The sequence below is a fragment of the Lissotriton helveticus genome, chromosome 7 (assembly GCF_964261635.1).
Source record: "Lissotriton helveticus chromosome 7, aLisHel1.1, whole genome shotgun sequence".
NCBI classification, from domain to species: Eukaryota; Metazoa; Chordata; class Amphibia; order Caudata; family Salamandridae; genus Lissotriton; species Lissotriton helveticus.
The window spans coordinates 799,377,380-799,402,692 of NC_136068.1; the positions used below are offsets into that span (position 1 = coordinate 799,377,380).

The window sequence follows — 25,313 nt, forward strand, 5'->3', positions numbered from 1 at the left end:
TCCGTGACCTATTTATATACCTTTTCTACATTTTTCAGTATGTGCTCTTGGTCAGTCATTTATTTATTCTTGTTATTTTGGTATCCCCTTCTCTTTTAGTCGTATTTTCCATTTCCAATCTGCTGTCTCACTTTATATGTTAATATTGATTGTCTCTGTGGCTTCTGATTTAGATCTCTGGCTATCACAAGTCTGTTGTTCAACTTTTTTTGCGCTTCTTCTCTCCTCCCTGTTACTATTTTTACAATGTCTGTGTCCCATTTCTCCTATGGGTGAAACCATTTGAATTTTTGCCATCTTTTCTTTTTCTGACAGCTGTTGTTTCTCTTTTTTCCCTTTTCTTCTTTCCTCTTTCTTTTTCTTACTTTAGTTTAGCTATATTTTACTGAGCAAATATAAGCTTCCTGTTCTATTTTTTGGTTGGTTATCTTTTTAATTTTTTATTGTATTTTTTTAATTAAGGATGTATTTACTATATGAGCTGCTCCCACCTTTTTATGGTTAACAATACGTAAATGGTGTCCTGGAACGTGAAAGAAATGATGTAACCCTAATAGGAAGCAGAGAACGCTAGCACATTTAGCTAGATTACAATGAAATAGTTTTTGTTACAAATAACTCACCTCACAGACAAAGACATAAACTCATTGAAGAAGCACTGGGTTGAGCCGGTATTCTGTTCCCCCAGTAAACAGAAAAAAAACGGGGTGAGGACCCTAGTTCCTAAACCATTTGCAGTATCAATTGAAAAGGAGGAGAAGGATTAAGACGAAAGATGGCTTCGTCATAATACTATCAATAATATTCCCATTTCCCTCCTTAACATATATGGCCTCACTGGTAGAGACGTATATTTTTGAAAACACATTTATCTTATTGTACTCTCCTGTCCAAACAGAAATTGTCTTGTTGGAGGGGAATGTAATCAAATTATGGATCCCTTCATCAACAGATACATCCCTAATAAAATGGCAAAAACATTCAAAAACACTATTCAATCCAGGGGTTTGGTATATGCATGGAGGATATTTAATTCAGAAAATTTTAGATTTACCTTTTATTCCTACACACATAAAGTTCTAAGAATTCTGAATCTAGGAGTGATTATATTTTCATAACACCTCAATTACTTAGTTCCCACATTATTTCATGCCGAAATTGCATCTATAATATTATCAGATCACGATCCTGTTTTTATTGATATAGAAATATAATTTAAATCTTCTAAACCTAAAAGATTATTTACTTATGGATCACACTATGTGGAAAATGTTGACATTTTTGTAAAGGAATATTTTGGCCCCAACATTACTTCAGATCTACTTTTTCTTATTATATGGGATGCCTTTAAGTCTATGGCTAGAGGTCATATTATTGATTATGTTGCAGCTAAAACGAAATAAGCCTCTAAAGGATCTGCACTCTAACTCCCCTCTATCAAACAACTTGAACATCAATACTATACTTCTAATAATGACGACACTTTAAAGCATCTTTTCCAGGCCAAATTGGACTTTAACAAAAAATTGATTGAGGAGGCTTCCGGTGTACTACTAAAGATTAATTCTACATTTTATTGAGAGTTACTGGTGAACTCCCTTAAAGTCAAATGTCAAAGTCCAAAATTGTAACTGTTATAGATGACAGATTAACGTCAGAATTTGTATACCCTGGAATCTTCTCCATTAGATGTCGCTCTAGGTTGTTCTTTCAAGCCTCAGGATTACTTCCCATTTGAAATGGATATATCTATTATAGATCTAAAGTCTGCATTAGCCAAATTACCCAAAGACAAAGCCCCCAGACCGGATGGTTTTACCACCGACATTTGTCTATGATTCCACTACCCCATCTCCTCTCTTTCTATCAATGCATTTTTTCTCAATTACAAGGCTCACAGCACTTTCTTGGAAGTGATGCTCTGCTTGATTCCTAAAAAAGATAAAAGATCTCACCTCCTAAGCCAAATATCAACCTATTTCTCTCATTAATTAAGAATTGATGAAAATATGACCTCCTTGACGTCATCAATTAATTCCAGACCTGATTGGGATGGAGCCAACAGGATTTTTTAAGGGTAGACAAATGGCCGGGGGGCGGAGCTTGCTCGAGACCAAGATGGAAGCTTGAGTCTCGAGCTCCGCCAAAGCCGGCAAAAAGATCCTAAAATATCCTGCATCCTGACGCGGAAGGGGGCCAATATTTGCAGCGGTTGAGCTCCGGAACACGCCTACATAAGCCTGTGCGAGCGTGAAGGGTCACAGGTCTGGCGAGTGGCCGCTGGAGATAGGACGCGTGTCGCGACTGGGCCTAAAAGCACCAGCCACGATTTTGAGACCTGCCCCGCGTCGTCGCCTTGCGTACGGCAGGGACCAGCGCCGACACCCCTGGGAAGCGGAGATCCTTAGAAACCAGAAGCGGAGTGTGGGGATTACCTGTCCAGTAGGTGACTGCATGCATAGCAGACCTCCACTAATTAAGCCCCCCCTCCTGAGGCCTTCCAGCAGAAGAAATAGGAGACACGGCACGGCCGGGGCTTGACCCGGGACCCAGGAGGTGGCATATCAACCCCGGGGGAGGAGTGAGCTCTAACAGGGGCCCGAAAGCTGTGTACAGGCCCAGTTGGACTTGAGCCTGAGGCTATCTTTGGGCCAACAAATAAGGGCGGCGAAGTGGGGTTAGTAGCTTCACCCCGGCACTGCGGTCAACTGATCCCACGTAATAACTTGAGACCTAACCCTGAAGAAAGGCTGGCTGACCGAGCTCACACACGATGTTAAGGGGGCGCGTGGAGCGAAAGTGTGCCCCACGTGGGGGACCACAGAAACGACAGGCACATTTGTGGCGGAGGGCCATGGCAGCCACGAGTGGGGGCGACAGTGCGAGGGGGCACTTGAAGAGGCGACGTGCAGAGCTGAATAAACGCAGCGCAGCCCCCAGTGATCTGCGCAGACGGCCAGAAGTGCACACGGAAACGACTGCTGAGGCCACCTCTGGATCAGTGTTAGCAGGCCCAAGTAGCTTGTACAGTCTGGCGGAGGCTGGGGCACGTATGAGCCTGGAACTAGGAGCAGCAGCACGATGGGGAAACCGGACCGCGTCCAGTCCAAACTCCTGTTTGCTCAAAAGAGCGCAAAATCTAAGGACAAAGCGGCTGAGGACCATAACAGGCCCCCCTCTCCGGAGGAACAAGAACAGGACATTAAAAGCTTATTGTTATCTATGGAGAAAGGCCTACAGGAAGGTATATCATCGCTGGGGGCAAAGATAGACGCCATGACGTACAGACTAGACAGAATGGGCGAACGTCTCGACAAACATGCGGAGCGCCTGGACATGTCGGAAAGAAGGATCACTGAGGTCGAGGAGGCGCAAACCATCATTGATACTGGTCATAAACAACTGGGAAAGGTGATGCAGCGAACTCCAGGATAAGACCGAAGACTTGGAGGCGCGTTCTCGGCGCTGCAATGTGCGCATCATAGGCCTCCCTGAAACGACCCACACTGGTAAAATGGAGCCATTCATAGAGAAACTATTAACGACCCTGCTGGGGGCTGAGGTGTTCTCCAACATGTTTATAATCGAGAGAGGGCACCGCTCGCTGGCGCCCAGGCCGAAGCCGGGGGCCCCGCCGAGACTGATAATTGCAAAGTTCCTTAACTATAGGGACAGAGACGCGGCGCTCAGAGCAGCTCGAGAGAAACAGACGCTAAACTACGAGGGCTCCAGTATTTCTCTATATCCAGACTTCACAGCCAAGGTTCAGGAGGAAGCACTTTCTACCTATGAAGAAGCAACTGCGGGATCTCGGCCTGGAATATGTGATGCTGCACCCGGCCAAACTTAAGGTCAACAGGGATGGTCAGTCACACATCTTCACGGACCCGAGAGCGTTGCAGAAGGCACTGAAGGACTGGGCGAAGGGGCACAAGAGGAGTCCGGACCTGACAACAGCGGACGGGGCATGCGGAGGTGACATGGACGAAAAAGACTAAGTGACTAGGAGCGCAGGTACTACTCTGAATCATTACAGGGCTGGGATCGGAGCACCTTCTCCATAGAGAAAACTATAAGATGGGTGCAGCAATGATCGAGAGTCACCCCTGATGCGAGAAGGACAGGTAGCTGCCGGCTGGAGGTACGAGGCGAGTGTCAAGTACTACGTTTTTTATTGTGTTATTGACAGTTGGACTCGAGCAACCTCAACCCACATGTGATGGCACTGAAGGGGTAAGACCTAATGGGGAGGGGGGGAGCGGGTTGGGTTGGACTGGGAGTTGGATGTATCGCGACCTAGTTGGGGGTGGTCTGCTGTGGGTGGGGGCGGGAGTTGGACTTGGGGATGAGGGGGATTCTTTGTTGAACTTGTTTTTCGATGCCAGAAGTTTCGGACACAAGAAGCAGCTTGCTAACAGTGAAGATGGTGGACCAATAAGGTTATTGAAATCAGTTTATGTAGATGACGCCTGACCAAATTATGCAGGAAATTCGAAAGGAGGCACTTAGGGCTATGACGTGGAATGTCCGAGGGTTGAATGACTTTAGAAAATTGCGAAAAGTTTTGAATTACTTGCAGTGACACCACATAGATCTGGCGCTACTACAAGAGACACACCTGCCACATAACAGCCAGAGGCTACGGGCAAGGGGACTGAAGGGCCAGAATAAAGCAGCGGGCTTCACAACACACGCACGGGGGGTACTTACCTGGGTGAACCCGAAATCGGAACTCTCACTGAGAATCTTATGTGCTGACACAGGAGGCAGGTACGTTATATCACATTGCGCGGGTAAGGGGATGGACATCCTGGTGGTTAATGTTTATGGCCTTAACTATGACAGTGCTGAATTTTACAGACGTTTGGCTGCAGTGATGCGGGACTATACAGATATCCCAGTAGTCTGGGGAGGGGACTTGAACATGACTAGAAACACAGAACTAGATAGATCCGGCGGCCCAGACAGAAGACAAGCCCTAGCGGCCAGGGAACTAGAAGGGTTGTTGATTAGTGAGGACCTCACGGATGTATGGCGCAGCCTCCACCCGGAACGAGTGGGTTTCACGCACTACTCTGCCTACCATAACATCCACACTTGTATAGATTATTGGCTGATCTCTACCCGACTTTCCCCACTAGTGCGCGGCTGCCAGGTACTCCCTAGAACTCTCTCGGATCACTCCCCGGTTCTGCTGACACTCATAACTCCGCAGAAGTTGATCCCACCATTCACATGGAGATTCAACCCTTACTCACTGCAGGACACACATTTCAGAGAGGAAATACACAAAGCGGTAGAGACATTCTTTGAAATAAATATTGGATCAGTGGATAGTTTCTCCACGGTCTGGGAAGCATTTAAAGTTTACATCAGAGGAGAGGTTATGAGTAAACACTCTGGGGTACTCCGATCCATTAGGCAACGGCTGACCTCTCTAGAGCGGCAGGTGGCGGACTGTGAGGGACGACTACTAGGCAGTGACTCAGAGGACATGAGGGAAGAGCTTAGGAAGCTAGTGGCCGAATATCAGGAAGAAGCGGATGCAGAATTGAAACACCTGGGGAAATACGCGACAGCTAGGATATATAGGGGAGAGGGACAGGCCGGGCTCGGTACTGGCCAATATGATAAAGCAGCAGAGACGTAGAATAACGGTTACGGCCATAAAGACGAGGGACGGTGATCTACTCACAGAAGAGGAAGAGATAGTGGACCGATTTAGGACCTATTACTCGGATCTTTACGAGGTCCGGGGGACGAGCAAAGAGGAAGAGATCCAGGACTACCTGGAACACATTGAACTCCCGTTTTTATCGGATGCCCACAGAGACTTTTTAAGACTCCCAATAGAACATGATGAGATTCGGGAGGCCCTCGGTGGAATGAGAGCAGGAGGTGCCCCGGAGACGGACGGCCTCACGGTGGGATTTTACACGGCTTTCCTGGACTTATTGTTGCCACACCTCTCTGCATTATTTGCGGATATGAGGGAGGTGGGTGTGATGCCTGCATCAATGAGAGAGGCACTGATTGTGGCCATTCCAAAGCCGGGGAAACCCCCGGAGGAATGTAGCTCCTATAGACCACTGTCACTTATGAACGTGGATGCCAAAATATACGCGAAAGTACTCGCGACCAGATTGGCCCTGCTGACCCCGGAGCTAGTTGCACCGGAAAAGGCAGGATTTGTGGCGGGTCGGAACATCACATACAATCTAAGAACAGTGTTTGGAGCATTTCAGCACATTTCCCAGGACCGGAAGGCGATCGCTGTGTTTTTAGACATGGAGAAAGCCTTTGATTCGGTGAAGTGGCCCATTATGAGAGTGGTCTTGACGAGGCTGGGACTGGGCCAGGGGTTCTTGCAGATGATGGCAGCATTATACTCCGACTTGACGGCCAGTGTACGAATTGGGAACCGCGTTACAGATCCGATTTCTATTCGGAGAGGCACTCGCCAAGGGTGCCCTTTGTCACCCACGCTCTACGCGCTGGTGGCAGAACTGCTAGCCTGTGCGATGCGGGAGTACCATAGTCACAGAGGGCTAAATTTTCCCGATTATCGCTTGATCATATCGACCTACGCGCACGACACACTTTTGTATGTCCGGGAGCCAGAACAGAACTTGGCGCCACTCTTGCGAGAGGTGGTGCGCTTTGGGGCCCTATCAGGGCTGACGGTCAATTGGAATAAATCCATCGCATTCCCCTTGACCCCAACTACGGAGCAATTTGAGATGGAGTATCCATTGAGGTGGACCACGGATTCCATGAGGTATCTCGGAATACAATTACATATAGACCCGGACATAGTTATGAGAGAAAACTATGGGACTGCCATGGCGAGACTAGAAGATAACGTTGATGGCTGGATGGCCCTCCCGCTCTCGCTGATAGGTAAAATTTCGATCATGAAAATTATCATATTGCCTAGACTACTGTACCTTTTTACTAACATTCCTAAGGTTCGGCCGAAATGCTTCTTCAGTCGCCTTAAGTCCCTGATGATAAAACTGGTGTGGGCGGGGAAACAAGCCAGGGTGCAGTGGAACGTCCTGGTGCTGCCATACCACCTCGGTGGTCTGAGGGCTCCGGACTTTGAACTATACTTCAGAGCGGCGCAGGGTGCATCTCTTCATGGCTGGATACATGACAGGGAGGGTGCACCGTATGTCCGACTTGAGACACTATACGCAGCTACTAGGCCACTTCCAGCTTTAACATTTGAACCAGTGGACAGACGCACGGGATTACTGGACTCACTGAACTCGCCCAGACACGCATGGCAGGCTATACTGCAATACTACTCTGAGGCACTTCTGTACTCCCCATTGATGCCTATAGAGTGGATGGCATGGCTATCGCCGTGCTTGGAAAAAAGAGTGGTCACGGCCCTGAAAGATTTGGGCATAACTATGGCCGGCGATATGTTCGAAGGGGGGGCGCTCAAATCATAGTGCTCCAACCAGAAATGGAATCGACAGCACAGCAACGGTTCCAACTTCACAGTTAGGGCGGCCTGGCGGGAGCAGCTAGGGGATGACTTAATGGAACTGGCAGAACTGCTGGAACTCACGCACGTAATTAAGACAGCTTTCCTCCGGAAAATGGTTTCCACACTGTATAGGATGACCATAACAGGCAGAGCGACAGGGTATAGTAGGGCACGTCTTGATTGGCAGCGGGACTTAGGGATTGCGGTCGATAACGACATGTGGAGATACTGTTGCACCAACACGAGGCGGATTTCCCTAAACGAAAGACATAGACTAATACACTTTAAATTTATCAATAGAGTTTATCATACCCCGGAGAGACTGTGTAGGCTCGGTCTGCGCGAAGATGCGACTTGTGACAGGTGTGGGGTTGGTAATGCTGGGTTCATGCATTTAGCCTGGGAGTGTCATGGGGTGCAGCAAAATTGGGACAAAGTGTTTCATGCTATAAGTGAGAAATTAGATGCAATAATAACCTCGTCCCCCGCACTGGCCCTGCTAGGATACTCGAAAGGGCTGCCCAAGGCCCAGAGACGACTGGTGGATATGGGACTGTTGTTAGCTAAGCGCAGACTGGCAGGAAGCTGGATGAGGGGCCCACTCCCTAAGATAGAACACTGGGACAGGGACTTGACCTACTGTGGCATTCAGACAGAGAACTACAGCGACCTTTTACCACTGAAAAGCAGGCCCAAAAACTTCTGGGGGTTATACGTGGAATACAAAAGGCGCCTGGCTGCCACAGTGGGTGACGAGGAGAACCGAACTAATAGACTACAAGGCGGTGGCACTCAGACCATAGTGGAGGGGTGATTGGTGATAGGCTGTTGAGGCTCATATCTGATGGGATCTACGCCATGTCTGGGCCTCCTACAGACACAAGGATACACGGACGCTAGTAAGACATATAGGGACACACCATAGGTTCACGGAGCATACTGTAGAGTGGATGGCATCGGTTGTAGTTGGGTTGTTTGCATTGTTTTAACAGTACCAGAAAACGGAAACAGTGAAGGTACTTCTCTATTTTACATATGATATGCACCATAATCAGGAGAGAGCCAGCATGACGAATGACTAACGTCGCCCGGCCTCCGGGATGTGGGCTAAATGGCTGTGTTTGATTACTACGTATGACCTGATGTACTGCCCTAGGTGCTCACTGACTGTGTATAATGTAACTTTCACGGTCAAAATTAAAAAAAATAAAACAAAAAAAAAGGTAGACAAATGGCTGACAATTCTAAAGCTTTCTTGAACATTATACACCTTAAGTTCTGCCCCTATGGATGCCATCACTCTAGATGCAGAACAAGCTTTTGATTGTGTACACTAGCACTTTGTGATGCCAGCACTCAAATGGTACAGCTTTGGCCCCAAAATGTTTAAGTATATTAGTTTGCTTTACTCTTCTCCAACTTCCTCTTTTTTTTGTAAATGGTACCCAATCCCCTTATTTCCCTTTCTAACATGGTACCAGACACGGTTGCCCCTTATCACCGTTACTTTTTATTTTACCTTAGGAAACCTTTTTACATACTCTGCACCATTCACCTTTCTTTCATGGTTTCATTTACAAAAATATGGAAATTAAATTCACAGTCTACGCAGATGACGTCATTTTATAGGTCTAAGACCCACAATCCGCCACACCTGCTTTTACAGGTCTCTTAAATACCTACTGCAGTATATCAGGGTACAAACAAAACATTTCCTCATCCGAAGTCCTCCCTTTAAAGAACTTCTGTTTGAAAGAATTGTTTGCAGAAATGGTTTTAAATGGAATGCTAACAATATTAAATGTATATAAATCAAATACTCTTCTTCAATTATGAACACCATCCAGATTAATTGAGATGAAGTCCTTCAAACATTTCTTTATATATCAGAGAAATGGTCGCCTCTTTATCTATCCTGGTGGAATAGGTTAGCTACAATAAAGATGATGATGCTCCCCGTCGTTTACACTCATGTTTTCAGTGACCCTAAATTGTTTCTTTTTGGAAGAGGATTTGTAGAACAATTTCAATTATATGTTCTATTAACTTTCCTTTTGAGATTAAGCCTATTTTTCTGGTAGCTCCTCCTGTATATGGATTGGTGCTCGTAAACTGGGCAAGTTTGGGGATTTTCCTACTTGATATTGCTTTTCAAATCATTATATCTAACTGGAAAGATGCTACCAAAGTTACTTTTTCTGGATGGTGGAACTTACTTTGTCATCATCATAGACTTGACAGAGCATCTACAACCTACACATATCAACTTCTTCAAACGAATATTTTTCGGTCACCACTTATCTATTCCTCCTGCACAAATCCAGGACAGTAGTTTTACTTTTCAACTGCCATGAACTCTTCATGTATTGGTGATAACATTTTTAAGATATTAATTGCTGTTATCCTTGCATACATTGCTTTTGATTATTCATATTAACTGCTCTCGGTAAACTTGATTATATGTATTATTACATTTATTGCTTTCTTTATTATTTTCTCTCTCTTTCCTTTTTCCCTCTCTCTTCTCCTTTTCCTTTTAACATAATATTATATAATGCACTACATTATATGGTACATCTTTCCTAATTTTTCTTCATCGGTATACAGTCCTTAAAATGCATTATTTCACAATTTCAATGCGTCAAATGTTTTGTATCTCTCTGCATTACTATCTTTTATTATACTTCATTTCAGATATTAGACATGTACTATTAAGATGTTTCTTTTTTATGTAATTATTTCAATAAAACTTTCTTAATCTTAAAAAAAAGAAAGAGAAATGCCCAGCCCTACTAAGGGATCTCTTTGAGAGTGCATTTAGGCTCTCATAAACTATATGGGGGTCCAAACCCTCCATAAAGTGGGGCCAACATGCTTCTCTGTGTGAAGGTAGCCAGCACCTCTGCCTGTTATATCTGGATCTTTACAATGGTGGGTGCAGTCTGTGACCCTGCCCTCGGTGGAACCTTCCGACCACTCACAAATTCCTGGGAGGCACACTAATGTTAAAGTGGTTGATAATACTACCAATTAGTCATGCATGATAAAATTCTCTGCAGTTGACCCTCAAGACTACAAATTATCCAGTAAAATTACAGAAAAAAGGAAGTGTGTGGTTTTGTCTAACACATTTTCATGTGAATGCTTATATGGGGAATGGCAATCGCATGGCATTCTTCTTAGACATATTCACATTCCTGTTCATTGCATCGACCAACAGTAGCAAATAAAACATTTGTAAAAGAAGTGGATGCCAACCTAGGGCTTGGACTTCAATGTCAACTAAATCAGTATCATATCATGTGACACCTACGCTTTATTAATATCTCTTTTTATGTCAAAAAGGACTATTGTGGCATTTATATTTAGAAGATATTTAATCTTTTATAAAGCAACTGAATAATTACACAGAGATTTTGAGAGAATTATCTGGGTGCTATGCCACCATATGTTTTATCTGATAAGCAGCAAAGGTTCTAGTCCCAGTTGAAGTCGTGTGATTTTCCTTTCCTTGCAGTAGGACACTGAGTGCAATTGCACCAACTTTTTTCCTGCTCCGTGTGATCTTATTGAGTGCCATTCTCCCCCTACCCCATTCTCCTATAAAGGTGGAAAGCCTGGTCACAACAGCATTCTCTCAAAGTGGATTGTGGCAATGATGTTTGTGTCAGTCAGTGTCATACACAAAAAATGCCACATCTTTCCTCCTCTGATAGAGCTTCCATATGTGCAAAGGGTAGCCCTGCCTCCATGCCCTTACCTGCTTGTGCAATGGGGTATTGCCACAAGAGCTGTCTTAAAAAATCTTTTAGCTGCTGCTATTCTTGGTTCCTTGTGATCTGTTATGCAGTTAGACCGCTCTTCACTGCCCTAGCGAAAGTGTTGTGACTTCCTGTAAGTAACAAGATTTGACTGAGAAGTGGGTTATTCCATTATGAAAACACCCAAACATTCCAGTAAAATTTCAATATGTCCACGAGAGGTAGTGTCGTAATTTCAGTTCTCTGAAGAGCAGAAAAGTAACCTGTCACCATTGCCACTTATTCTGGCGCCCCATGCTTTATATGTGTGAAAAGAAATAGAAAGAAACATAATGAGCATTTCAGGAAAAGTTCTAACAAAATGATGAAATCCCACAGATAGAAATCCACATTGAGGTCTGAAAAATACACGTACATTAAAAAAATACAAGAGTGGTCTTCTTCTCTTTACAAAGCTGGTAGCAACACTATCACCCAGGAGTGCATGCTTTACACTACGGTAAAGAATTTACTTGATAACCACCTTTGAAGAGCTATGGAACCCATTCTAGACTTCTCTGCATTCCGAACTTACATTTTGGCCAGAGAAGATCTCTTTATCAGATGCCAAATTTGATAGATGTATTTACCCAAGAAAGGCAGCTGCCATTAGAAATTACTACATGGACTCGTACACAGTATGGAGGAAAAGTTTAGACTGTTTGATTAATCGTACATTATTCTTTCGACAACAAATTTTCCTTTGAAGACGAAAAACATTAGGCAGTGGGTTTGCAAGGCATATGTTTTTGTGAGCAACACGTGCATCACATGCAGAGTTATAATGGGTACTTCTACATTTACTCTCAAAGTTTGTTGAATAACTGGAGTGAGGCTTAGTGTCAGATGGCACGGGCTTTTGTCTCTTATCCTTGAAAAAGTCTAGACATTCTGGCACAGCACCGATGACCCAGAAATCTGCATAATCACTGCCTGATTATATGCTGATAATATTTAAATTGCCAAACATTATTGGGCAGACACTGGACATGCTTACACTGCCACATGCATGGGTGAAAAACAATTCCCTTTAGCACTTAAATCCTTGGTTCGCACCTTAACTCTCCACTTTACTTCTAGCCACATGCTAGTAAAAGAGTTTCTCGCACTTCTATGCTTCCAACTTCATTTATACAGATCTGAGCTTTGCAGCATAGTACAGCTGCATTTGACACCGTTCCCCTACCTTCATTACAATACCGTTAGCCATATTACATGTGATTTCTTATGTGCTTGACTCAACAGTGTAATCTCGAGAGTATAAATGCCCTCTTGATGCTTCACACTTCCTAATGGATCTTTGCTGGTTTACATTGTCTAAAGAGCTGTATATAAATTGACTTATTAAAAAAACGAATTTAAAATGGTTTTATAGCATACTTACATCGTAATGCGCCTCCCTCAGACCATTCCCCAGGCCAGGAGACAAAACAAGATATGACCACAATTCCCTGGTTCATGATTCTTTCTGTAATCTTCATAATAATGACGGAAAATTCAACAGACCTGCCATGGTTACTGGGAGCTGTGCTGGTTGGGATGCTAATCACTAAAATATAGCACTGACAGTCTTAACTTGCTAATGGATTCCTACTAAAGGTTCTTACTACCGTATATATATATTTTTAATGATCCCTTAATATTGATGTGCAGTTTCACTGTGAGCACTTACTGTTCTCTAGATTATCTTACCTGGAGGTTGCAAAATCTTGTTCACTGCATGGATGACACCATTAGTGGCCATTATATCAGTTTCAGACACAGGATGTTTATTGACGTGTAATGTCGCATTTTTCTGCAAAGATTAAGAGTTTTATAAAGTTAATCAAAATAGAATGTGGCACACATGTAGAATATTTTATTTAGGGGTTTACAGTGATTTTAAAATGAAGTGGGTTCATGGGCTCTATTAGCAATATCTACACACAATAAATATTCCAACAGCATCTCTGTGTTGCAGAATTACGCACGAAACCTTTATGGCCCCTTCATGTTTCTGAAGTATATACATTAATTTAAATCAGGGACAAGAGTTTAAGTGGAATCTTAAACAATGTACCTAGGAACTATTGTCCAGTACCTCCTTGGACATTTATCACATTATAATACATGGACTCTGCAATCCTTGTTAAAAGGCAGTCTCTTATTTCCTTATTACATGCAACTTTTATGCACCTAGTCGCCTGTAATAAAGAAATGATGTAGCCGCTCAACAGGCATAAACTTACTACTTTTGAGTTCTGACATCGCAATGCCTGTTGCCAGAGCCAGCAGTGGATGGGAAAGTAAAGTCACACAGCATCCTTAGAGCTACAGCTTCAAACATGAGAAGAAAACGTTGCTTTTGCTTCTTCTGTTTGGTTTTCCTAGATGAGCAGAAATGTTTATGTTTCGCTTTATGTAATTATGGGAAAGGTAGATTGCATCTGCAGGTTTCTACATATTCTAAGCTACAGTGTTTATTTTTTTTTATTTGGCTTCTTTTAAACTGATTCCAATATCTTTTTGCAACAAATATCTAACTGCTTTTTGGTGTCTTTAATTTTGCACTCAAGATTCTAATTGTATTCTTTGTGTTTACAAACATTATATCTCCTTCACACGAAAGAGCAATAAATCAAGGATTTTGGGATGTGTCCTGGTGTGGTCATTTATTTTTGGCTATGTATTATTAGAAATAAACTACCCCCTTTTGTGCATTATAAGGATATTGCAAGTCACAGAGGAATTCAGCCTTCATCCTCATTCCTGTATACAGTCATAGAACTCCCTTGTGACTTGCAATATCCTTTTAATATACAGCAGGTTAGTACCTTATGCTATATATTTCAACAGGAGCTCCTTGCTCTTCTTTCTACAACATTAACCCAAATCTGAGATATACCCAATGCAAATGTCTTAGACCTTGAAGAGCTGTAGAAGAATGCTTTTATTATCAGGCTCAGTGATTCTCCGAGCATACAGATGCTTAGCTATCGATGGTGCAGAATGTGCAGTGGCATTGTGCCCATGTGTGTGACTGCATCCCAAATGTACACAATTTTCTTATCCAACCAGAGGTGCGGAGAGCACATTGCCTCACTTGCATTAGGGCTCTTGGTGCCCTTGCACGTTACTATAAGCAAACCTCTTTGAGAATCATAGTTTCTACCATTAAACATGATGTCAGAGATGCTGACAACCATTTGAGAACCTTCACTGGATACCCATTGAACCAGACATGGCAAATGAATGTACAATAATCTGGTGACATCAGGAATTTTTGCGAAAGTATGAGGCTTTTTTTTGCCCATACTTTTCTCTGTGTGCCTGTCTGTCTCTGTCTGTCTGTTCGCCTGGAGGACTTACCCAATTAAAAGTAACCTTTTTATTGGTTAGGAATAACTTTGCTGTTAAAATAGGCAGGCTTGCCTTTTTAATATGTCTTCGCTTGCCAGTTTTCTGGCTCGTGCTAAGCACCAGTCCCAGCAGTAAAGTATTATATCTGGCTCCTATTCTGAGCTCAAGATTGGTTTTCCAGCAGTGTTATTCACTAAAATGCCTGGTTTATGAATCTTTTATGGTTTCTCAGCATTATCTTAAAAAATATCTGGGTAGAGAACATGGCGAAATAAAGTTTCTCAGCATTATCTTAAGAAATATCTGGGTAGAGAACATGGCGATATAAAGTTTCTCAGCATTATCTTAAGAAATATCTGGATAGAGAACATGGCGATATAAGTGTGCATGCTCTCATTAACCTAATGTTAAGTATTATTATGTGATTTAGCACACTGGTGCACAGTTAACACTTTAGAAAATGGATGCAGCCCTTTTGTCATGTCTGGTGTGGGTCTTTGTATATTACTTTACATGGCACAGAGTCTGCTACTGTATATCACACATGAACCATCTTTGTGAGGGTCTCCAAGTATATTTAGTGCAGAGCCAAGCAGCATGAATGCTCAGCAAGCAGAACTTTAGGGCTGCAATAAAAAAAGACATAGGTCCAAATAATACTGAGAGCTACTATGATGTTTGAAAAGTTCAACATCCTAGTAAAAGTGATAAAGGCACACTGTACACATCATGATGTAATGTGTGGTCAGAATGGACACAAGTGTACATGCTTAAGGCCACATTTCAAGTATTATCTTGTTTAATTGAAGGCCTAATTTGTTGCTTATGTTAACTGTTTGTGATGCAGGCACCAGGTTTTATACAGTTATCTTTTGACAAGTGACAAAAATATGTATGTAATTTTTTCTTGGCAATTCTCTTAAACTGCTACAGACCTGTTATCTCACAGTATAGCGAAACAAACTATGTAGTTGCATAGTACAGTTTCATATTGTGTAATTATCAGCAAGATTATATGGTGAAAAACAAATAATAGTTGAGAATATGACTTTGAAATATTGGGGAAGGTTTACAAAGGCCTTGCATTGTCCTAGCATGATGCAAGACAACACAAGTCCTTAAATGGGCTTTACAAAGCAACACAAGAGGCTATTTATACCTCCTTATGTGATTTTGTAATTCAACGTAATGCAATGCAGCGGCTTGCACTGCGTTGCGTTACATTTTGTTCTGGTAAATGTTCCATGGGTAGAGCATGGACTTTCCCATGCATTCACCTTTGGAATTTGACACAATTAGTGCTTTACTAAAAGCAGTAAATCTGGGGTTGCGGCAAAATGGTACGCCTAACACAGAGAGGCGTAAAGAGGAGAAATGTCATTATTTCTACTCATTACTCCCATAGTCTAAGCATGATTGTTCTGCATCATGCATCCAAAGAGGAAATGATCTCTTAGGTACCCTTAGGTATCTCTTAGGTATCCCTTCCTGCACAAAAACAATCCTGTCTGTTACGCAGGCACCCTTGAGGAATGGTGCAAGGGTGCTAGGTGTCACGCAGTGCGCCAGCGCTAGGAGAGAGCAGTAGTGCATCATATATTGGTAGATATGGGTAATTTATGCTCTGTCCCTTTCACGCAACACAACACAGCAAGTTGCCTTGCTTGAAATATTAGGATACCTGCCCCATGACTGTTCCTAGAGTCTTCTTATGTATGCAAGGTATTTAAATTTTGTGAATAATATATTTGTTGCGCCCATTGTATACTTCATTAGCCCCTATAACTTTAAATGAGAGAGTATTTCTTTAGAAACGGCCTTTTAGTATTGTTGGGATTATTTTGAAGAACCCGACTATTCACAAATATGCCTAAAATGTCATATTCCAAACGGATTATACTTGGTAGTTTTCTGCGTACGTTTGTGTTCAGCATATGAAGATCATAGATATTTTAGTACAATTCACCAGCGATTTCGTGCCCTTTCAGAAGTAAAATTAATTCTACAGAATCAAGCAATATTGATATTTCTATAGCATAACTGTATGGATATCACGGTGCACACCGCCACAACTTTAAGCGTGCCAAAAGTTTCTAAATTCAGTCACTCTGTGTTGACATTTTGAGAACTGAATGGGCACTATTATGAAATTGGGCTGACTTGCATACAGCACTGACAAAAGACAGACAGTTTAACACTGCAAAAAACGCTTCTTGGCTTGATGATAGTTGTTGTTTACATAGCATAAATGTGCTATTTGTGCTTTTTTCAAATGTGTACACGCCATTCATTTCAAATGTAATTACACAAACAGAACTGCCTTTCTCCTCCGTTAAAATGTTTCATATGTGTGTGGAGACTGCAGACGTACACAAAGTCTGGCAATGTGAAATCGGGGGGGTCCCAGGGCACCAGTTAAATGCTGGTTATTGACTGAAACTCAGTAGGAGGCAATACACACAGACCATTCTCTTGTGTGTCTTTGAGAGGGTGCTGCATTATAATGTGCCAGGTCTTAAGGCACTCCCCATGAATGCAAACTAACATTAATGCTTTGAAATGAGAAAAATAAAAATTAAACTACAAAAGTAATCATGGGGAAAACACTTACAGAACTGGTTTCCAATCGCGCTCCCTGGAGAGATTTTAACCGCACAAGCTGACCGACTGCGCCACTGACCAGGATTTCATCACCAATGTGGTACTTCAGAATACTGGCAAGGTCTTTCGCATTGCCTAGGTTGTAAAAAATACAAACAGTTTAAAAAACCTATTCAATTTATGAAAATGTCAAGTTTGAAAGGAAAGTAATATATATATACTGTAATGATATGACAGCCTTGCTAGCTAATAGGAGAACACATTTAGAAAACCAGTCAGCAAACTGAAATCAATCTTTCGGTTGAGTTAAATTATATGCTGTCAAAAATGTTCCTGTAGATCTCTCCCTATCATTACAAGAACAGGATGCACAAGGTATGAGCTCACAATGTTTGAAACATAACCGCATAGATATTCATATTTTCTTCCATGCGCATCTGAACTCTATATTGCTGTCAACGCAACATGATAACTGAAGGTTTATAGTAGCAGGCAACCTTACATAAACTACCATTTGATTTAATTTCACTTATCCTTATCTGCACTATATGTCTCGACTACACCCAATCTACAATGGAGAGAGGATCCCTGTTGTTACTGTACAGGCCTTGATCATGAGTTGATAGGAATGGTATCCCTGGGTGTGGATGCCACACCAACCATTTATAAGTGGCTGAGTATTCCCACACCATGGTCGCCCAGGTCCTGAAGACATTGGATTCGATTTTATTGGACAGAATATTCCAGCGGGTAATAGGGGTTGTCAGTGCAGCCTGGTCTTGTCTCTAAATCCTCCCAGTCCCTCTTCTGAAGTATGTGGGGAGCATATAATGCTCCCCTTCCAGGCAACATCTTCCCCTTCTCTTTCTCGGGTGATGCATTCAGGGGCAATGGTAGCTCTCTTAGCCTCTTTTATATGAGTGCAAACCAGGGGATGCCATCCACCACTGAGGAGTTGGCTACAGATACCATCTCTGCTGGGTTGAACCATGTGACTCTCTCTGACAGAGGACACGTTACAGAGCCGTCCAAATTCTTTTTTTTCTTCTTGTTTTCCCCTATATATAGTTTTCCAAAAAGAATGCAGGAATCGATAAGTTGCCTTACTTGATATGGTTCTCTGTTTCAGGTTGGAAGGTGTATAGTGTAGTAACGGAGCCACCCGGCCCGTTCTCACACGCACGCATGCACCTCAGGGGCGGGGTAGCCCCTGGGTATAAATAAACGGGCGCGAGACCGCTCGGGGTCTTCGCCCATAGCCAACATCCAGAGTGTGTGTCTCATTGTGTCCAAAGTTTAGGTAGGCCCCACTACGTGGCCTAGGTTCGTCACTACACCTACGGTCACTACACTGGCGACGAGGCGGGTCCTGTCCCTCGCCCCCGCAGAAGTGTGCAGGCGTACGTGCCTGCTGCCTGGAGGGCTCGCGCCTGCCGTGCTTGAGCCCTCGGCGTAAGGCCGGTCGCCGCGGGTGCCCGCCCCGCTGCTTTGGCTGCCGGTCATCCGGAGTGCTGCCGAGTGACCCGATGAGTTGTGCGCCAGGCCGTGGCGTTAAGGTGAGCCCCTAGAGGGTTTGCGGCCTGCGCACGTGCGGTCCTACCGTCGCTGAAATTCCGGTACAAGCCGTACCGTGACCGCGCCTCCGAGCGGGCAGCATCAAGCCCGACACCAGCCGCTGCACCCGTGAGGCCTTCAGCGCATCAGGGGGAGGGTTTCGGCCCCGGCGCTTCTCCCGTGCCTACCTGCCGCCGCCTCAACATTCCACGCATCGGGGGGACGGATCGGCCCCCGCGCGCACACGCCCCCACACGCCTGAAGTGCCATAAAGGAGGAGGGAGTGCACTCAGACGGCCGCCTCCCCTCCCGCACGTGGAAAGCCTGGCTCAGGCCCTGCAGGAGCATAAGGCAGCACAACTAGGACAGTGCAAGCTGCCCCCCCCTCGCACGTGTAAGACCTCGCTCAGGCCCTGCCTGGGAGAAAGACACAGTGCACACTGCCCTAGGCCTGCCACACCCCAAGATGCCAGGATCACACCACTGTGAGTCAAATACCACACCCAGCACAGCACCTGCGCAGCAGCGCGCAGAGAGGAGACTCAATGGCGCTCCAGCCTGGTTTGTCCTGCACAGGCCCAATGTCAAGACCGGCACTGCCCACTGCACAGAGGGACCTGGGACCACGCACCACGCCACGCGGTGCGAGCCATAGCGCGACACGCCCCGGAGAAGCCCCGCATACCTGCCTCAAAGTGAGGCGTATCTCAGCACGACCAGCGCCTGCCACGTACCGTCCCACCAGACAGCATGAGCGTGCAGCCAGGGGGCAATGGAGGAGCTGCAACTGTGCCAGCAGTTCAACCGGCCCCACAACAGGCGGGACCTCAGGCCGCCGCACCACCTCTAGTTGGGGCCAATGCCGCAGGCCCGGCTGCGGCTGCCACGCCAGCCCCTCCCGGACATGGGCTAGTGGCCCCCCTCCCGCCTTTCAGTGAACTTTCCGACCCATTCACAGCAGCGGCGCGATGGCGCTTGTGGATAGGGGTCAGAGAGACGGATGGGAAAGTAAAACGCTCATTGCTGATGTGCTATGGAGGCAATGAACTCTACGAACTATTCGAGATGCTGCCGGACAGAGAAGAAGCTGATGACTATGACGCGGCGGTCACTGCGTTAAATCGATACTTTGACCCGAGGGTGAACCCCGACTACGAATGGTTTAAGCTACGCCAAGCACGACAAGGTGAATCGGAGTCCATAGACACATTCTACGCTAGGCTGAGGAAACTTGCGATAGCCTGCGAACTGCCGGACCAACAACTGGAGATACGTGCGCAACTCATCCATGGCTGCAGGTCAGTGCAACTCCGATGCCTCATCCTCAGGCAACCGCGGATATCTCTTGACGAAATCCTCATTCTCGCGAGATCGCACGATCTCTCAAATGCCAGGGCCGACGAGATGCAGGCCGCTCTGAACCGTCCTGGAATGGCGGAAAAGACCCCAACCATCAATGAAAAACAGGTGGATGTGATCCGCCGACGATCATCAGCCCAAAGAGGAAGTACCCCGACAACGCCACGTGCGGCATGCGGAAACTGCGGCATGGACCACCCGGTGCGCCCCGGCGCATCTGCTGTTCAAGAAAGCGCCAAGAGACTGTGTGCCGATGGTACCGTCATGGTGCCCGCCAGAACTGGACCAAAATACCACGCAAGAGAGGAGAAGACGCAACAACGAAACGGCCAGTCAGGCTCGGAGAGCCCACCCCAGGTCCCTGGTGGTTCGTGACAAAGTTGTCCTCAATCATAGACATCCGAATTGGAAGTATGACACCGCCTATGAACCCGAGGTGTGGGAGATCATCAACGTCCAAGGCACCATGATATCCGCAACCCGAGGCACGAGAGCAGTGACACAGAATGTGTCATGGTTCAAGCGCGTACCGCGAGGACGCGAGGAGGCCAGTCAAACATCTGAGGATGCGGAGCATGTGGGTAATGATCAGGAGGACAACGAGATGCCGACAAGCCAGCGCGAAGTGGAAACACCCCTGCCAAGACCTGAACCTGAAAGGAAGGATATCCCGGATAGCATCGCAGGAGAAGCCCGGGACCCATCAGAGAAGCCCAAAGGTGACGGAGTGACGGGGAGTCAACGGAGCCAAAGGTACCATCTCAGGCCTAACCCGACTCCCAGCCAGAGACTGAGAGACTATGCCTGCGAACTGAGCTCACGCAAGAAAGTCCCATGACCTGGACTATTGATCTGTGAGTTTGGAGGGATGTAGTAACGGAGCCACCCAGCCCGTTCTCACACGCACACATGCACCTCAGGGACGGGGTAGCTCCTGGGTATAAATAAACAGGCAAGAGACCGTTCGGGGTCTTCGGCCCATAGCCAACAGCCAGTGCGTGTTTCTCATTGTGTCCAAAGTTTAGGTAGGCCTCACTACGTGGCCTAGATTCGTCACTACCCCTACGGTCACTACATATAGCAAATAGATCTCTAGCTCTCTTTTTGTGTGAGTTACAGTGGACAAGTTACTACCCGGTGCTCCTATAGGGCGTTCAGAAGACATTATCTGACAGGCAGGAAAAAAGTCTGCAAAGACATCATTTCCACCAAGACAGATTAGAAATGACTTGGCTTTAACACCCTATTCTGGATTCATTGCATGGGGATTTAAAACACTGTCCACTTTGATTGCTGTTGCAATTGAAGGCCAAGATGTCTGTGAAATTCTGCGAGCCAGGGCAACAACTATCGTTTAACAATACGATTATCTTAGCGGGTTATAGAGACTTAAATTCATGCTTTGTAACATGTACAGAAAATGAGTGGGAATAGGAAGCATCACACTGACTCAGAAGAGTCATTAGCAACAGTGTAACCTATGCCATCCATTTTATCTTCAAAGAAATCACAGGGTCAGTGTCAGGGCCTTTCCTGATTATTTCAATGTACAGGAGAGATCATTGGGGACATTTTGAAAGACCTTTTTATTACTTTTCTGCTAGTGGGCACTCTTTGACGTGAAACATTCATTTAGGGCTGGGTTTGCTGTTTTGCACTGAACCATTTGCTGTCTTTCGTTTTCATGACTGAGTTTGAGATTTATGAGAAGCAATTTGGTAACATTCTGATAGTCAATTATTAATTAACATTAATCCTTTAGCAAATTAATCTACTCTTAATTAGGTTGTGGACCGAAAAGCAAGATTAACCATAAAAGGCAAGGCCCTATTGGCCTATTCTGTAGCTTGACTTGTACTTACAATCTAATTCCAAAATTAGTGAGGAGACAAAACAAAATAATTGTAGGGAAAATGTGAGGAAAAAGGACAAATATTTGTTCTGAACTGTCTCTTGCAGCGATAGATGTGAGTGGAGAGTACAAACGCAAAAGTATCAACATCTACTAGGAGGAAAGGTATTTTATGAATACGTTTCTGAGAATGGTCCCTTCTTTATGGTTTCATTATAGTGTAGTAAGCAGTCCCTCACCTGCCTCATATTCCTGCTTCCCCTTTCACTTTCCACACATATCGCACATCACACTGCTCGTGCACATTTTTTCCTGTTGCTGTCAACCATTCTGTTGTCATTTTTGTGTCTTTCTCATCATTAGATTTAATTTCTTTATGAATTGTCCCACTTTAGTGATATGTAGGATCTAAGCTCGAACTGGGGAAAATCAATCTATTGTCCAAGGATGTGTTTGGGAGATGCCTAGACATGACTTTCATAGGGTGGCTCTGGTTGAGAACTATTGATAATTTTCAGTGTTGAGTATTTACGTGGCTCATGCAGATGAGACACCCCACTCTCTTCATATGGACCGAGTGCTGAGTGCGCGGAAGCATTCATTTAAATTCAGGAACTCACTGCCCCTGTTTGTGATGGGCAGGGTTTCCTTACTAGAATGGTATTTTTATTGTGCGGACCATGTATCCTGCATAGATCTATGTTCCCATTTGTACAACATCAATGTAGTCTCTTGGACCGGGCCCTGGTCTCACTGGTATGTTGTGGTATGTGCAGCAGAGTGTGACTTGAGACTTAGACACTGCCCTGGAAAAGGAGAGGCTACGGTCATCCAGACAAACAACTGTATCATCACAACTTCAGCATGCAGCAACATGGCTTTCAGAAGGGGACCACTGGACACATGTCTCTGGAAGAGGGCAGATAGTAGAGATCCAAGCTCAGAACTAGTGTTGATGGGTAAGACTATTCTGGCTAGTGCTCCATATGTCATCCAGGAGTCAAGGTGGTGGTGAGGTGCCCCCTCCTTTGCAAGGGACATGCAACTGTTGTATGTATCTCTGTTTAGGAATATTGCTGTAAGGTGAGAGGAGAGACGGATGTACAATAGTTGGGCATCTATATGCATGTGGTAAGTGTGTTACCTTTGGATAGGATAGGGTAGCATAAATAGTGCAGGCAGTATAGACAGCCGCGGGCCGTGGAGGGAGTTACGGTGGGGCAGGGAGGCGGGGAGGGGGATTTCGTAGCACGCACTGAATCGCAAAATGCGATGCTGTGCGCGCTACGAATTTCGTTTTATTAATTAAATTGTGTACTTACCTGCAATTATCCATATGCCAGTTTTTAGGTCCCTCCACCCTGCCCCTCCCCCTCCCCGCCTCCCTGCCCCACCGTAACTCCCTCCACGGCCCGCGGCTGAGTATAGAAGTCATTTCCAGAAGCCCCGGAAATTACGCAGACCATGAAAATTCTATTTACCCTAGGACAATGTAGAAGGTGGGTGAAAATGGCCCTAATGAACATTGCATGTTGTTTTAACCAACTACCATTTTTATGCACTTTGATTCACGTGTTACACTGAGGTTGCATCATTTGACAACAATCCACTAGGAGAGTTGATTATCTGTCAAAAAAAGACCATTAGGAACTGAGCTTATGCTAACATTAAACAGCGTTTATACTGTCCTCCATCTCGCTTCAATGTCACAGTATATCACAGGATTACTACTGCTGAGTCCTGCTCTAAAAATAGTGTGTCTAGTGTTTACTTGAGTGAGCAAAAATTGTTCTGAGAGAAGTTTCTCATTGTGCTGAATCAAGGACGGGTCTCACCGTCCCAGGCTTATGCTAAAAGAATGTATCAGCTTAACTATACAGACAAAACGGTGAGAATGATTGAATCTCAATGCATTACTAAAATGTAAATGTACAGGAATTTATATAGCGCAAATCACCAAGCGGTTTCTAAGCGCTTGCTTAGGGAACCCGTCCTGGTATTCCCCTGTGAGATAACCCCAGCAGGGTATCCGCAAGGTGAAAGCCAGGCATCCCGCCGCGAGGGGCCGTTGTGGAGATTAAGCAAGCTATTGCCCAGAGTCGCAGAGTGTGAACCCGTGAATCGAGTAGGCACCGGAGCAAGAATTGCCGTGTCCATGGACATTTTAGGACTCAAGACCCCGCCGAGCCGGGAATTGAACCCTGGTCCCGGGCTGACCTCTGCTTCCAGGTCTGCCTCCTCTAACCAGTGAGCCACACTTCTCCACACCCTGAGGGAATTCTCAAACTGTTTCTTCTACCGTGTAAACCCTGAGAACTATGTATTCCCACAAAGTGTATGACATTCTTTGTTCAAAGTCCTAGAAAGAGTTGTGGTTTTCTGTAACTAGCGAGACCCTTTTCCCCCACCTCACAAGACGAATCTATGCCGGATTTCATTCAGGACTGCAGTTCTTTGTACTTATGATTTTTACGCTTAGCAGCTAAATCTTGCTAATGCTCCCGTTATTGTAATCCGCCTATTAACTCTTATATCAACAGAGGGGTCTCCTCCATTATGGTGAAGGAGCAGCGCCCCACCTGCTGCAAGTGCAGCAGGCACATGCATTATCAAAATGGTATTAAATACAATTTTATTAATGTGTTAAAGACTCAGTACAATGGCTGGGGGCGGGCTGATCAGTGAGATTGCACTACTAATACAGCCCCCTGCCAGTGCAGGTCAGATTGGCCGGCTACCTACAGCCGAGGAATGTTTACTTCAAAGCCTGCAATCTCAAGGCTGCGAAACAGTCGAGGGATTGCAGCCGCACGCCCCCAGTCTCAAAATGAGCACTGGGATTGGTGGTTTTGCATTCTATGGCGCAAGTAGTTCCCTTTCCGCCCGATCCGAGGAATGCGCCAGGAGGAAGGAGACAGCACCCAGAGCCTGCGGCAGTGAGGATACAGAAAAGTTTATTGGTCTGCAGGTAAGTTCTTTGTATTTTTTTATTCATATATTTTGTTGTCTTCCCCCCCCCTCCCAGTCGTCCCTCCCTCACCGCCACTCCGCCCCACACCAGCTGCTACTGTATAAAAAGCATTGAAATGAGCATCTTTGTCTGTCATTCTTATAGAATGTTTCAACCATATTATATGACTGTTTCAGTTGGGGAGCACCCAAGTAGGTATATTGACTAAACCAGTTCTCGGTCCTAGTTGTTGGTGTGCCCCTTGAGAAAAAACTAAACTCAGATTTGCAATTTGACACCGCAGCAATTTCCATTCTTCCCTCAATGCTCCTGGATTCCCGACGTGTTTAGCTTTGTAGT

The 25,313-nt window shown here is 45.0% G+C and overlaps 1 protein-coding gene across 1 annotated transcript in view; it reads right to left on the bottom strand.

Moving 5' to 3' along the window:
- The window catches only part of TGFBI (transforming growth factor beta induced), a 281,071-nt gene that overhangs the window by 10,412 nt on the left and 245,346 nt on the right, over window positions 1-25,313 (bottom strand). Inside the window, exons 13-14 of the mRNA XM_078653226.1 lie at window positions 17,249-17,373; window positions 12,991-13,093 (exon numbers count right to left, since the gene is read on the bottom strand). Of these exons, the coding sequence (XP_078509352.1) occupies window positions 12,991-13,093; window positions 17,249-17,373 (228 nt within the window). The remainder of the gene's footprint in view (window positions 1-12,990; window positions 13,094-17,248; window positions 17,374-25,313) is intronic.